This window comes from Nelumbo lutea, chromosome 1 (assembly GCF_056320005.1).
Source record: "Nelumbo lutea isolate HS-2025 chromosome 1, American lotus-T2T, whole genome shotgun sequence".
NCBI classification, from domain to species: domain Eukaryota; kingdom Viridiplantae; phylum Streptophyta; class Magnoliopsida; order Proteales; family Nelumbonaceae; genus Nelumbo; species Nelumbo lutea.
In genome coordinates, this window is record NC_142684.1 from 77205986 (window position 1) to 77222741 (window position 16756).

General features: G+C 35.6%; 1 protein-coding gene across 8 annotated transcripts in view; it reads right to left on the reverse strand.

The window, feature by feature from the left end:
- LOC148875504 (uncharacterized) overlaps positions 1-5539 on the reverse strand; it is a 63368-nt gene extending 57829 nt beyond the window's left edge. For all 8 annotated transcript variants that reach the window (XR_016105067.1, XR_016105065.1, XR_016105068.1 and 5 more), the window contains exons 1-3: positions 4677-5539; positions 4348-4395; positions 4127-4192 (exon numbers count right to left, since the gene is read on the reverse strand). Coding sequence is in view for 3 of the 8 variants with exons in the window: in XM_088964823.1 (XP_088820949.1) it covers positions 4127-4192; positions 4348-4395; positions 4677-5261 (699 nt within the window). In the remaining 5 variants the exon portion in view is untranslated. The remainder of the gene's footprint in view (positions 1-4126; positions 4193-4347; positions 4396-4676) is intronic.
- Positions 5540-16756: the final 11217 nt, after the last annotated feature.

Genomic DNA, 16756 nt, shown 5'->3' on the forward strand with positions numbered 1-16756 from the left:
CCTGTTGATACTCCTATTGAGCCTAACCATAAGATAAGTGCAGAAATTGGAGAACTCCATGAGGACAGGGCTATGTACCACAAGCTGGTTGGGAAACTTCTTTATCTCTGCCAAACTCAGCCAGATATTTCTTATTTTGTTAGAGTTGTCAGTCAATACATGCATTCTCCTAAGACCACCCACCTCCTTGCAGTAGAAAGGATTCTTGCCTACTTTAAGAGATGTCCAGGGAGAGTATACTCTTCAAGAATAATGGTCATATAAAACTAAAAGGGTATGCAGATGCGGACTGGGCTAGATGTGTTGATGACAAGAGGTCAACCTTTAGATATTGTGCATTTGTGGGGGGAAACCTTGTTTCCTGGAGAAGCAAGAAACAGAATGTTATTGCTCGCTCCAGTGTAGAAGCAGAATACAAATCCATGGCCAATGGTGTTGTAGAAGTGTTATGGCTGAAATCCTTGCTTAATGAGTTGGAGATTGATTATGAGAAGCCTCTGATGTTGTATTGCAATAATCAAGCTGCAATTAATATTGCCCATAACCAAATACAGCATAACAGGACTAAGCATATTGAAGTTGACAGACATTTTATCCGAGAGCGAGTTGCATCTCAAAAAGTATGCCTTCCTTACATTGCCTCAGACATGCAGTTAGCTGATCTCTTCACCAAAACAGTCACAAAAATCAAATTGGAGACAGATTTATGCAAGTTGGGCATGACAAATATCTACTCCCAACTTGAGGGGGAGTGAAGAAATAGTTACTAAGTCACAAGTGTGGGGTTCCATAACCACACTCAGGCTCTAGTGTATGTGGTTCCATACCCACACCTAGCTATTTTTTATTTTCTTTTAAGATTGGGCCGGCACGCCTTATTATGTTTATCCATATTATGTTTTGTTTTACTAGGACTAGGACTTTATGTTTTCTCTCCTATTCTTGTAAGGAGCCAAAGGCTATAAATAATAGAATGTATGGGGCAGCAGATATCATCAACCGAACCCCTTCTTTCTTCCTCTCTTCTCTTCCTTCCACTCTTCTTTTCTCTCTCTCTCCTTCTCTTCGAACCTGTGTTTCTCTTCTCAGATTACACAGCAGCAGTTCTGATTTATTCAAGTGACTCTTTTATTTATATAGAAAATTGTCTATGACTCATTTTTTGGGTAGAAAACTGTCTATGACATGTCTATAATCTATGTCTTTTTGTTTTAAAGAAAATTGTCTATTCTCTTTTTTTGAAAGAAAATTGCCTATGATGATAGTATGACTATGACATGACTCTAACTCTATGTGATTGTTGTGCATTGTATTGCATTAATGGCTTGTAGCTTGCTTGAAGTCCTAAACTTAATGTTGATTGGTCATTGATCATTGGTGAGTACTTGAGAACTTGATTATTTCAGATTTTTGTTGTTATTTGGCATATCAATAGGTTGTTTGTTAATCATTTAATTTAATTTGAAGTTTAGGAATATGTCTTTTAATTATACCCTTCAATTTTTTTCATTTATTTTTTATTTTTCAAAAAATTGTACGCCTTTCCTCAAAAAGGCGCGCACCTCGCCTTGCGCCTTGCCTGCACCTTTCGCTTTTAAAACACTAAGAAAACCAATGGTTGTCAAGTTCACAAACCAAATACACACTAGAAATCAAACTGAAAATTAATCATTATTACAAGGCTGTAAATCAAGGGTGCTCCAAAATCTCTCCGACAGATCAGCTTTGGATACTTGATCAAATTCTGAAAGTCTAAGAACCCAGTCAGAAATCAGGTTTCTCACAGCTGCTACAAGATATTCAATACTTTTTTACTTATTCTGAAAAACCATTTTGTTTCACTCTTTCCAATATAGACCACCATACTGCAAATGGAATGCAGATCCAAAGAATTCTCCCTTTCTTGCTTCCTCTGAGTTTTGACCATTTGGAGAAGACCTCTGCTGGAAACATTGTTTGGAAAACACTCACTCCAAACAAAGAGGAGAAGAACTTCCAAATGAAATTTGCTACACTGCGTGAGAAGAACAAGTGAAGGACTGTTTCTTCCTCCTGTTTACACCAGTAACACCAGCTTGCCAACTGTAATCCCCTAGACTTCAGGTGGTCAAAAGTGAGAATACTGTCATGCGCCACCGGCCAGGGCCGCCAGGCAAAGGCTTCTACCCTTGGGGGCACTGGGTTACCCCACACTCCTTTTATCTGGTCTGACTCCATTCCTTCTCTTAATAATGCCTTATAGAATGACTTAACAGGAAATCTGCCTTCTCTACGTTCTTTCCACAATAAACCATCTTCTGTAGATCTAGTAATGTTACCTTTTAAGTTTTCCAATAACAGAATGCATTCTTCCACTTCTTGGTCCAATAGAGGCCTTCTGAATTTCAGATTCCAAAATATTTGCACGTCTCTCCACTCATAACACTGGTCTATTGAAACTTGTTGTTCTGTCAACTTGTATAATCTTGGGTAAACATCACAAAGCTTCCCTATCCCAAGCCACTCATCTTCCCAAAACCTCACTCTAGAGCCATCCCCCACTTTGAGCTTGACCAAACTTCTAAACACTTGATTGAAACTCATGATTCCTTTCCAAACACTTAACCCCATAAGAACTTCTTACTTCCCTTGATTCCCACCCGAACCTTACCACTCCATATTCTCCAACCACCACCCTCCTCCAATAAAACCTCCCTCTCTCTCCCTTGCCCAATTCTCCACAACCACTTCCCTAGCAGTGCTTTGTTGATTAACTTTACCCTTGCCCTAAACCTCCCCCCTCCTTTGATTTGCACACCTTCTCCCACTTGACCAAATGAATTGGAAACCCCCCCCCCCACTCCTTCCCATAGAAATCTCTTTGAATTTTCTCAATTTTCATAGCCACTTCTTTAGGGACTCTTAGCAAGAAAAGATAGTAAACTGGACAGAACACTCTTTATAAGAGTGGTTCTCCCACCCAAGGACAGGTACTTGGCCTTCCATCTGTTCAACCGCCTCTCCACTCTTTGCATTAGAGGCCTCCAAATGTTAATTGTTGCTGTCTTTGACGGTAGTTTGACTCCACCGGCATCCCTAGGTAAAGGAAAGGTACCTCCCCTACCTTACATGTTATTCATTTATCCCTAGCCCCTAGGTAGAGGCCTCCAAGTGTCTTTGCACCTTAACCATTTATCATTAATTTTATTCATGTACATGGAGTTAAGTATAGACAAAAGGCCATTTTAGTTCAATATTCTGGAAAACAAAAAGATATCATCCCCTGACCGGAAAATAGAAGGGTCTCGTATTCACTTTGAGCTTTGATTCCTTGCAGTGCCAATCAAGCAAACCTCAAGGAATCATCACAATATCCAACATACATTCCAGCTACATAACATATAAACACCAACCTTTTTCCTTCTTCAAGTAAGTGATTACAAGGATAAAGGGAGAAAGGAATATCACAGCATAGATCCCCAAAATGGAACTATGGAGCATAAAACAACAGCTTCTCTGGAGAAGTTAGCCCAAGCAAAAAAAGTAGTGTGTTTGTGTGTTTGTGTGTGCATGAGTATATATAAAATGAAATAAGTATTAACCATACATAATGTATGGTATTTAATTAGATTTAACTTTTATGAAATATACATGGAACCCAAGGCAATTATCTGCTTTATATACTATAGATGAATGATAAGATTACTGTTATACTAGCTAATCTATTTTAATTTTTGAAAAAAAAAAAACTAAATCGTAACAATTCATCATAAAAGGTTAAACAATAGGATGGATTCTTATAACCTAAAAAGTGAAGTAATGGGAAGAGGTTACAAACAATAGCAGCTAATTTGCTGTTTACTTTGAACATGAAATTATAACACGGGTTTATGAAAGAACCAATTTTTCTACTAATAGAAAGTATGGTATTCAATGTGTTATTAAATTGAAGGGAAAAAATACTGAAGAGAATGAATAAATACATTATTGGTTTGGATGAACAAAGACAAAGTTGCCCTTATGAAATCAGACAACAATTAATTGCTAGGTAGCGCATTCTGTGTGAGATAAAAAGATATATTGCAAATATGTGGAAATTATGAACATAAAGGGAGAAAAAGAAAAGCTACAAAAGATAATTAAATACCTTTACATTTTGAGGGGTGCGGGTGAGTACAGACACCCGGTTAGAGCATAACTCCAAGAAAACCACCTTTCATCAACAGGTAAAAAAACACAAGCATAAGGAAGTCCTTCACCAAATTTAGAAGATGGAAATCAGCAGTTGTACAGTTAAAAAGCAGGTATACAACCTGCTAAAGTATCCATCCATTAATCAATTGTTTGTGAATTTCAAAAGGGAAGCACCTGGGGTTTCAAGTAACTGATGACTGCTTGAACTTGTTTACAAGACTCCTGCAACCAAGCAATATGAAAATGGCTTAAATATGAAAAAGAATAACATTAGAAAATCATTTCCTTCCAGGTGACAGATATGAAAAACCTTACAACTTAGGGGTAAGAACAAACACTGTGGTTGAGGTTCATAATAGAAATGCATCTAACGTTAATGGATGTAAGATGGACTGGAATCTATATTTTGAACCCACTAAGAAAAAGTGATTTCTCAATCCTGCGCGGGAGCTTCCTTACATATCAAGAACAGAACCTGATCAATCAAAAGAAAAACAATTTACCATGGAAACATGGGCAGTGCCGATTAAGTAAACATCGCAGGAACCACCTTCGGCAGACGATTCACACTGCAAATACACCACATCTTTCGAAAACTCTTCAGGAAGAGCTTTCCTCCGTTCTGTCTCTGTTACAAGAACTTCAGAACATTCGGATTCAGTAACTGCAGAAGCATTACCGAGCCCAATAGCATCAACCATAGCAACTGTTTGAGATGAACTTTTGGGATTTTCGAAGATGTCTGCGCTAGAGTTTTGTCCGGATTGGTCCACGGGGATCTCTGGAAGGTTAGGGTTTTGAACGTGCACTGAGTCCTTAGGGACAGATGCAGCAAATTCCGGCAAAGGTGTTGCCCGGATTTCCATTGTCCTTTTGAATCGTAGAATTTCCCGGTGACCAGTAGCGAACCCAAGGGACTTTAATTGCTGGTTAGGACAGGTCGAGTCTTGATTATGTCTTGTTCTGGTGTGATTGCTTAGGAATTGAGAAGTTCCGGCGAAATATCTGGTGCTCCGACTCCGATAATGATACGTGAAAATAATGCGACTAAGCTCGGACGAGCTCAGTAGGCGAGTCGTACGAACCATGAATAAGGTTCGAGCGGGAGCTCAACTTCAACTCTCACGTTTCTCTAACGAAACGTTCGCGTGAAAATTGCCAACGACGTGAACGACGTCCACGCCTCCACGCCCGTATAAGCACCACCTACTGAAGTCCGGTGCACGCAACTCTCAGGCGACAACTTCAGTTGAGATGATGACGGGAGTATCCGAGTAAAAATTAGGGGAAATTCGCCATTGGTACGCTGTGATTTGGGCATAGTGACATTTTGGTCCCAAATTTTAAAATCAATAATTTAATATCCAGATTTTCAAAACGTATGAATTTATTACTTATCATTAATTAACATTATTGGTATGTAAAAAGACACGGGTGTCAAGTAGTTTTCTTTAGGGAGATTGAAATTCGCCATTAGTAGGCTGTTATTTGGGCATAGTGATATTTTGGTCCCAAACTTTAAAATCAATAATTTAATATCCAGATTTTCAAAACGTATGAATTTATTACTTATCATTAATTAATATTATTGGTATGTAAAAAGACACGGGTGTCAAGTAGTTTTCTTTAGGGAGATTGAAATTCGCCATTAGTAGGTTGTGATTTGGGCATAGTGATATTTTGGTCCCAAACTTTAAAATCAATAATTTAATATCCAGATTTTCAAAACGTATGATTTTATTACTTATCATTAATTAATATTATTGGTATGTAAAAAGACACGGGTGTCAAGTAGTTTTCTTTAGGGAGATTGAAATTCGCCATTAGTAGGCTGTGATTTGGGCATAGTGATATTTTGGTCCCAAACTTTAAAATCAATAATTTAATATCCAGATTTTCAAAACGTATGAATTTATTACTTATCATTAATTAATATTATTGGTATGTAAAAAGACACGGGTGTCAAGTAGTTTTCTTTAGGGAGATTGAAATTCGCCATTAGTAGGTTGTGATTTGGGCATAGTGATATTTTGGTCCCAAACTTTAAAATCAATAATTTAATATACAGATTTTCAAAATGTATGAATTTATTATTTATCATTAATTAATATTATTGGTATGTAAAAAGACACGGGTGTCATCAGCCAGTTCAGATTTTTTAACCTACCGTATAGAGGATGACCAAATCTAGGGTTGTTCATAAGTAGACCAATCCGATCAAATCGACTAATTCGAATTGATCCAATTCGAGTCGAACGGGTTTTCTTCAACATCAATCGATTTTGGGTTATAAAAAATCATAAACCGATGGTTTGGGTCGGTTTCGGTTCATGTATTTTTCTTTAGGGAGATTGATTGATCGGCGAGCTCAGATTTTTTAACCTATCGTATAGAGGATGACCAAATCTAGGGTTGTTCATTAGTAGACCCAATCCGATCAAACCAACCAATTCGGACTGATCCAACCCGAGTCGGTCGGGTTTTCTTCAGCATCAACCGGTTTGGGGTTATAAAAAATCATAAACTGATAGTTCGGGTCAGTTTAGATTCATGTATTTTTCTCTAGGGAGATTGATTGATCAGCCAGCTCAGATTTTTTAACCTACCGTATAGAGGATGACCAAATCTAGGACTGTTCATAAGTAGACCCAATCCGATCAAACTGACCAATTCGGACTGACCCAACCCGAGTCGGTCGGGTTTTCTTCAGCATCAACCGGTTTTGGGTTATAAAAAATCATAAACCGATGGTTCGGGTCGGTTTTGGTTTTCATATGAAAATCAAAACCGACCCGAACCGACCGATTTAGTAGTTAGTAGTTAGTTCCTAATTAGTAGTTACAACCTACTTAGTTCCTACTTAACTAAGTTATCTCTATACTAGTTACAACCTAACTTAATTTATAGTCTTCTAAATATGAATGGCATCAATGACAAGTATTGTCTCTATACTAGTTACAACCTACATAGTTTTCATATGTAAGACAACTAGACAATGAATTTTTTTGGAAAAGTTTAAAGAAATGAATCAAATGAACCTATTTTTTATTGTCTTTTACACCAAATAGGCAACTAATTACAAATAGAATTAGGTGTCCTTTTTTACTTAGATTAGAAGGCTTCTTGAAATATACAAATTTCAATCTTTTTTCTCTAATACAGTTTGACTTTCTATTTTCTTGATAACTTCTATTCTAACTTGGTCCGCCCCCTACCAATTTCAGTCTTCTTTCTCTAATAGAATTAGGTGTCCTTTTTAAAATCAAATTCCAGTCTTCTTTCTCCAATCTACCAATTTATTACCATGGTTGAACTTAGAGCTGAAATAGACCCAAACCAACCCAACCCGACTCAAACCGACCAGATCGGTTTTGCTTAACAGAGGGTCGATTTCGATTTCAATTCCAAGTAACCTGACCAGGTCGGCTCGGTTGGAAAAATCTCGGTAAACCGACCCAACCTGACCCGTGAACATCCCTAACCAAATCCATGGGAAGGATGTGGTTTATAGAGGAGAAGGGAGGTTAATTGTAATTCAGAATTCTGCAATGAACTACAAAATAATTTTTCTTTTTTCTTTATCAATCATCCACTTAAATCAAAAGAAACTATCATTTTTTTTTCTAGCTCGAAAGGCAATCCTCAAGAGAGATCCAGCTTCAAAGCCCACTTCATTGCCGATGCATAGGACATGTGGCATGGCCAGGGACGAAAAATTTGAGGTACGAGATCAAGATCATTGTAAAAACATGTGAAATGTTGAAACAAAGGCGCACAAATTATAAAACAATGGGACAGGCAATCTAGCAAGAGTCCATATCTGCTCCCACTACCAATGAAAACAACGTTAGGTACATCATTTTGCAAGGTACGTTGCAGCCGTGCATTAGAAATATATGTATGAATGAGTGAATGACAATATACAGAGATGGGTCTTCAATGCATTCTTTGGTCTTTACGTTGTTATTCTCTTAATGGGGTAATTTGAGTTCAGTTTAGAGGTGCCAATGCCTTCTCAACATCCTGATACGATTTTAAGAAATAATAATAATGATTTTGTCCATCTAGCTCCTGTAAACAATTTAGATTCAAATGAACCAAAGTTTTTTGCGAGTTCAAATACAATAATTTATAGTGGTTTGTGGATGACCATGAGAAACCACTTGGACAGGGTTATATTCTCAACCACCTTGGAGGGGATCATCACTATGGTAGAATCCAAATTCAGTTCCACCGGACTTGAATGTGAGATTTCAAGTACCAGGCTGTCCAAATTCTAATGTGAGGGTTGATTCACCATAGCTTAACTTGGCATTTGCAGCTTTGAGGATAATAAGAAAGTCTTTCTTTCATTTGATTTGTTGGGGATTATTGCCTTATTGGTGTTGAAATACAGCTCCTGTAATTCAAAAGGAAATGAGATGGCTGACTTGACAAGAGGGCCGAACATAGCCAGACTGTAATTGTGTTATAAAAGAGTTACACTCTTGCTACTAGAGGGGAGGGTGATTTGTACAAATTAATGTATCCTAATTGAAGGGAAATTTTCCATTTGTAATATTAAATTCATCATTTAGTAGAAGAATTGATATATTTTCCTTGTTCCAATTAATCAAAAACTTGGTTTTTATTTGTATTTTCACAGAAAAAAATACCCCTACTTAAGTTTAATGGTAGAGAATAGATGCCAGGTGATTCAAAACAAAAATAGAATAAACCAAATAATGGATTTTTCGAAGTAATATAATAAAGAATATGGTGCATCATCATCATCCATTTGTATTAAAAATCACATCTAAATGCAGGTTTTGGTGTTCTATGTGTTTCATCTTTTTTAGCAAGAAAATGATCAGCTATGTTTTATTTCAAGGGTAATTCTAGCATTTTTAAAATACTTAAGTCGCACATGATATCACATAATACATATAGCTAACGGTCCATTACACAACAGGCACTAGATTAGCACGTTTTGAAAGTCCGGGTACTGAATTGTCGCATTTTAAAGCTCGGGGACCAAAGTGGCATTAGGCCCAAAATATAGGGTACTAATTGGGATTTTCCCTAAAAATAAGGTTCCATTTGGTTGTCGTGACTAGTATGAAAAAAGGCAACTTCCCTTTAGATTCCTCCATTTTCGTGTTTAGTTCAAGACAAATAGTGAAATGCAATGTGAACCTGATTCACAAAATCAATGATACAATATCTCATAAAAAACATGCGCCATCAAAGTAAAATATTGAGAAACAAGTGAGAAAAATTGTCGAGGACAGAAGACTTTTCATTATCTGAACCAAACTTTAGCCTCCCAATGGTCAAACTCCATTGTCTCCGACGAAGGTATGTCATCTAATCATTTTCCTGCAAGTTTTTCTTGGACTTGGGTTTTGTGTTACTATAACCTTATCAATTGTATCAAATACTTAGAATTGAACCCCATCTACATCAGGGTTAGAGAGGTTTTTTGTTTCAGTTTATGGGATAGCTTTCTATCCCCATCATGTCCTACTCACCCACCCACTCCATGGAAAAAAAATCACGAGGAATCTTTAAAAGTCTTGTGTCATATATTTTTGGCATTATAAATTTACCTTATTGGTAGCATTTGAAAACCATGTAAATGTAGTTTTACATAGATGAAACCAAATGGTTTAAGGTTTAAAAGTGTTAAATGTGAATCAGGATTTTATATCATAGTTATCAAAGTTATATTTATACCAATTATCGATATAAAGTTTGATATATATGAAATTTTGCATCAATTTCCAGTCTTTAATTACACTCCATCCAAATGGATACAAAATCAGGTTGGGATGTAAAATAACATTGGCCCAGTATTTACATTGCAAATAAAGTCTTTCTAACTCTTCCTCCAGCTTAGAAAACTATTGGTATGAGATGCTAGGGCTCACAACAACTACCCATAAGATAAAATTACAAAGTATTTGAAATGAATAGCAATTAAAAAATTACAATAACAACAAAAAACAATGAAATCCAAACAAAGATGAATATAAACAAGTACTATTAATAATATGAAAATATTTACATTGTTAAGCCTTATTGTCTATATCAACAAAAGAGGCGAAAACCGTGCTTCACTATGACAGCCATGTTTTAAAAACGGTTCAAGCCCAAACCCCTCTTGCCTCTAGGCCACTAGTCATCAATTCAACCATCTAGGTCAAAATGGGTCAAACATTGCCACGTATGTATGTACGCATGTGCATGTGTGTATGTGTGTAAATAGGCATGCCTACATATGTATTTTATCAAAAAATAATATATATTTATTTTTACATGTAATATATGTGCTATTTTATATTATATTTATGCTCTTTTAATCCAGTTTTTTATTTTTTAATTGGAACCAAATATTTAAAATATGATTTGAGGCCAAAAAGTTTTTTTTTCATGAAATTAATGGGGCAATGCACCTATGGGTCCTTAGAATACATAGATTTCAAAAAGTTAGAATGCAAAGTTATGGCCTCCTAAAGTTTGCATACACATTTAGGATTGAACATTATTTGGTTAAAATTGGAAAACCAAACCAGAAAATTCGATTTCATTTTTTTATTCAGTTTTTTGGGTTATTTTGATTTTAGAATTAGAAATTCTGTTAAGAAAACAAATTAACCAAACTTCGCTATATAACATATAATATATAATAGAATGAAATTTGATTTCATAACATATATGTTATAATATATATAATATGGTGTATATATTATTCAAATTCAATTTTAATCAAAATAACAAAAAATATACCAAAATTTTCAGTTTTGGTTATTTTCGATTTTTTATGATTCAGTTCCAATTCGGTTTTCATTATTTTTAATTTATTTTTTATTTTTTACTTTGGTTTATTTGGTTAAACTGAATAAACTAAATACCCACCCCTATACACATTTAGTATGCAACCCATGATCCAATCAACAAGTTAAAACAGGGAATAACAGTTCAAATGGTTCAACTGGTTAAATCAACAATGAGTTGGAAACATTTGGATAAGATACACAAACATGTATGCATGTATAAAGCATTGATCCCAAGCAAGACTTTGTGGGATGGCAACTTGGAGTCAAATTGGGTAATATCCAAATTTGAATCGATTAAAAAATCCAATATACAAATTCGATTGAATATTCAAATATTTTATTATATTTGAATTTGACCAATTAATTATTTTAGGTAATTAATAAATATTTTATTTATATAAATATATAAATTATTTATTATATATATATTATAAGAATTAAATAATCAGTCAAATTCAAGTATTTATCAAATCAAATCAGGTTATATATGAATTAGAATATGATTAGCTAATTGATATGAATAGGATTTTCAAATTCAACCGACTATGATATTCGAATTATCCGAATTCGATTCGGTCATATTAAATCTCAAATTCGAAATCAAATTTTTTATTACCATTGACACCCCTACTGGCATGGAAATTGACTAGTTTGTTGAGGTGTATAGGCCTATGAAAAATAAATATAAAGGGTAAATTACATATCACTACCCTATATTGTGGGAGTAGTGGCAATTATCCCTTTAACTTTTATTTGTGATAAATATGGTTTAAAAAATAGGCTTAGAAGCAAAACTACTTTGACCACAAGTTTTTGAGTCAAATTGTCCGACCTTATGGTCCAAACCTAGTCAAGAGGTTTTGCAATCTAAAATCAAACTCGGAGCCATGGCCAATTCATAGATCAACAGTTCTGACTATCGATCTAGTATATTTTTCAAAACCATGGTGACAAAGACCCCCTACACTTTTAGATTCCACCAAAGTACCCACTCAAAAAACTTAAATAAAATATAAACTAGAAAGCAAAATTGATGGAATAGCAACATCGAAAAAAATGCTAAAAAATCATTGGAAAAGGGTAATTTGTGGATTTAAAAAAAAAGTTTAAACAATTATGTAAAAACCTTTTTCAATATTAAGGGAAATTTTCATATTAGTACTCTATACTTTAAGGGTAGTGCCAAGTTAGTGCCCGAACTTCGAATTGTGTCACTAAAGTACCTAAACTTCAAAAAACTGTCAAGTTGGTCCAGTGCCAAGTTAGTGCCCGAACTTCGAATTGTGTCACTATATTACCTAAACTTCAAAAAACTGTCAAGTTGGTCCAGTGCCAAGTTAGTGCCTGAACTTCGAATTGTGTCACTATAGTACCTAAACTTCTAAAAACTGTCAAGTTGGTCCAAAACCATTAATAAACATTAAGTATCATGCAAAAGGACAAAAATGCCCTGCACCTATCATCTAATTTTCTTTATCTACCACACTCACATAAATTGCTTCGTCAACACCTCAACCTCCTGTCGGACATCGATGGGCATAAGTTTTGGTTCCTAATGGCACAATTCCTAGCAAACATGTTACAGTTCTATAAGACAACAACTACATTCCTAAATATGAAATCAACAGTACCATATGCATCACATTCTCTATAAAATTGTTTGTTAGAGTGGAAATAGAGTGTCTTGATATCCTTTGAAACCACATCAAATTCAAATGAGCACAAAGACTTGCTATATGCAATAAATGTAGATGCTTTTATAAGAAGAATACAATTACACAACAAGGGTATCAAGATTATCTTTGATAGAGTAGTAGCCAGTTACCTTCAATCTCAAGTCTACTTTGTTAATGTTTTAAATAAAGAGATTGTAGTGCTTTTAACTTCTTAAGTCTACCCTTTGAGCTAACAAATTACTCACAATGTTCTCCACTTATCTCTTTTCACATCTCCTCTTATTGACTCAATAATGGTGAGCATGGAAAACATGAAAACATAACGCCATTAGGCTACGATGCCATTGTTGACAAGAGAAAGGAAACAATGGTGTCTCTTACAGGAGGCCAACAAACATTGAGGATGGCCAAATTCCTCAAACCCAATACAGGCTATCCTAGTGAAGTCCTTCAAGTCCTCTAAGCTTCTCTCTTATTTGACATAGTAGCTTCTAGGATCCCAAAGTAGCCTACAAAGTTTGCTTTCAACGGGTGGCAGTGGAGAAGTCCACAAAAAATGGAATGAATGAGTCGAGTGTTTGCCTCCACATTACAAAGACGTTTGAAAGGATGTCGGTATACAAGAAGCAATTAGGAGTTTTGCATGTCAAATTCGAATCAATGGTGAGCTCATACTTCGGTTAGTTGAGTTTTGGTGCCCAAAGATTAGTATATTTGTCTTCCCTTGGAGGTAAGCAACCATTACACTGGAGGATGTCTTTGTTCTTAGAGGATTCTCGATTCTAGGTGGACTCGTAACAGGTAGCTTGTTGGAAGAGCTTGCAGGGATAGGAGAAGAGATAAACAAAGCGCGCAATAAATTTTTGAAAACAAAAGCAAAGAAAGCCACTCACTTGAACTAGATTAACTACTTCATGGGTCACGGGAATGAATTGGAGCATGTAGCCTTTCTTTCCTTGTGGCTCTCTAAGTTTGTGTTCCCTACAATGGGCTGCTAGGAAAATGCCTTGTTTGTAATGGCCATATGGAGTGCATCGTCGACAACCATTCATGCAGAGCCACTTATAGCGAATGGTTAACTTGTGTTTATAAAACAAGAGATCACCAAGGAAAGAAGAGCCCATCAAAGTGCCGAAGGGCATCAAGGTTGACCTAATTAAGCAACATCAAAACCCAAGTCATTGCTCTCACATGACATTTATAGTAGAAGACAATGAATAGTATGGTTCAATCTTAAGGTAGAAGAGAAGGAATGATGTCTTCTTTTGAAGAGTAGTTTTGACATTTTTAAAAATTTTAAGTTGCACATGTCATCACATGATAAGTTAGCTAGACTATTAACGGTAGGGACCGAACTTGACAATTTTTGGAAGTTTAGGTATCGTAGTGACACGATTTGAAGTTTGGGTACTAACTTGATACTACCCCTAAGGTTGTATTTGGTCGTAATGCAAATAAATTTGCACTAATGCAAAACCATGGCAGTGCAAATATTTGAGTGTAAATTCTAACCTATTTTTGTTTCAAATTTTAGCTTATTTTGTTTGATTAAAGTATAAATGAAGTAAATTAATACATGAAGCAAAATAAAGTACAATCCAAAACAAAATTAAACAAGAATTTGCATGTTTTACATTTGCACTCCCATGCATTTGTACTAGTGCAAATAAAATTGCACTGCAACCAAACACAACCTAAAGTACAAGGCACTAAACTAGAATTTAAGCAAATGGCGGGGATCTTTGTCAGAATTTGAAAGTTTAGGACGTAATTACTAAGGACACCTGAATAATTCAATTACCAAAATATTTTCGTGGCTGATGTTAGTTGGACATAACTCGTCGAGGTACTGGCAACAAGTTAGAAGAATCAGATGGTGCTTCACTCCGATCCAATGCATTTGGACTTGGGATTTTCTCTTTGAGTCCACTAAAATTTTGACATGTCAATCCATGCTCAATTAGCCATCACCTACAACTGAGTGAGACTTTGAGACTGATAACAATATTTTTTAATAAAAAATTAGTTACGATAGAAAATTCTAAAACCCTCACATTCTCTTTTATCACAGATGCAAACCCACTCTCCCAACCCAATCATTAACCTCTCCATCAATGGTGTTCAAACCACAATTATGAGCGGTTCATCCCTTCACATTCAGACATTCAGATTCCCTAATGTCATGCTCCTCAAATCTAAAGACGTACCACCATTCTCTATGAGGAAAAATGCTCCAAAATTCACTATGGAAAGGGATCTTCTGCATTTGAAGCCTTCCAAACACGATATACTAAGGCATCCCATCTTTGTCTCCAGTCACCAAAAAACTCCCATTCTCATTGACTTAGAGGTAAGAAAGCAGGGTTGTAATGGGGAAACATAATGTGTAGAATTCAACCAAGACATCTACATTTGGAAATAAGACAAAAACTTTGCGCTGTTCATCTCTAGACTCCAATAGCAACATATTTGCAATAACCTTTATAGTCCTCAAATGGCAAAACAGCCATAGCTTTTGATTCAATCTTTACTGTCGACAAAAACTAAAACCTCTTTGACTAGGACGGGTTGTACTTTGTCATAGAAGCCCCTCTCCCTCTATTTCCCTCCCAAGTCTTACCTTCAAAACCCACCATCTTCAACCTCCTTCAATGCCCTGCCATCTCCGTTTCCACCATTAGTCTTACCTTCAAAAGCCATGCCTAACTGAAGACTTGCTACTGAAGAACATTCAATACTAATTCTATCTTTTTTATTTCAAAACTCCGCCAGACAACTATTCCATAACCTCACTGCTTCCCATCTTCCTCAGTGAACACACATGATATATACCCTTTAATATGTTCGATATATTTTCATTTAGGCCCCGTTTGCTTTTTGGTAAGTTACTTACCCGGGTAAATGCACTTACACGGGTAAATGTTCCTTAGGAAAGACTTATCTGGGTAAATGCATTTACCCATGTTCTTTTATTTCCCATGTGAGACAATGAGAATTTCAGCTATAAAAATCCATTATTAAAAGGGGTATTTTTGTCCCATTCAAGTGTTGGCAATTTTCCCCCAGGTGGAAAAGTTATTAACTCACCTAGGAGATAGGTACCACTTACCTGGGTAAGTGATACCTAGAAAAATAAACTTTCCATGATCCCCACATAAATATGAAAAAAAAAAACAAAACAAAAGAACATGGGATTCTTGGTCAATGAGAATCAAAATCCCATGACCAACTTTCCTCCTTATCAAAATCCATAAAAAGAACACCCATTAGTTTCACTTTAAACATGTTGAAGGAGATGTTAATGGTTGGATTGGGGGAGCAAGGTTTGCGTGCGAAAATAGAGAATGCGAGGGGTTTAAAATTTGGGAAAATTCTTGATTAGTACCCTGTACTTTGGGCCTAGTGCCACTTTGGTCCCCAAACTTTAAAATGCAACAACTCAGTACCAAAACTTTTAAAGCGTAACAATCCAGTACTTACTGTTAACTAGATGCTAACTAGCCATTATGTGGCATTTGAAAAAGACACAAATTCCCTTCAAGTGTTATTTAATTTTCTTTATCAACCATCTAAACGTTGACAAAAAATTAACAGTCCCAAATCTTTGCCTTTTCCATTTAAGAAAGTTGGGGTCACGTTTGAGTGGATATTTTGGTGACCCCAACTTTCTTGAATATTTTTTGGTGAACCGACTTTCTTGAATAGAAGAGGCAATGATTTGAGGCTGTTAATTTTTTGTCAATACTTGGATGGTTGATAAAGAAAATTAGATGACACTCAAAGGGCGTTTGTGTCTTTTTCAAATGCCACTTAATGGCTGGTTAACAACTAGTTAACAACAGGTACTGGATTGTGATGTTTTGAAAGTTCAGGTACTGAATTGTCACATTTTAAAGTTCGGAGACCAAAGTGGCACTAGGCCCAAAGTACAGGGTACTAATCGAGAATTTCCTCTTAAAGTTTTCAATTATAATATCAAATTTTTATTAAAAAATATTATTATCTTACCCATTAATAAAAATGAGTATGGTTCATTATCGTCAAAAGAGTGATTTCATACTTCAACTTTTACCCCCGTTATTAAAATAT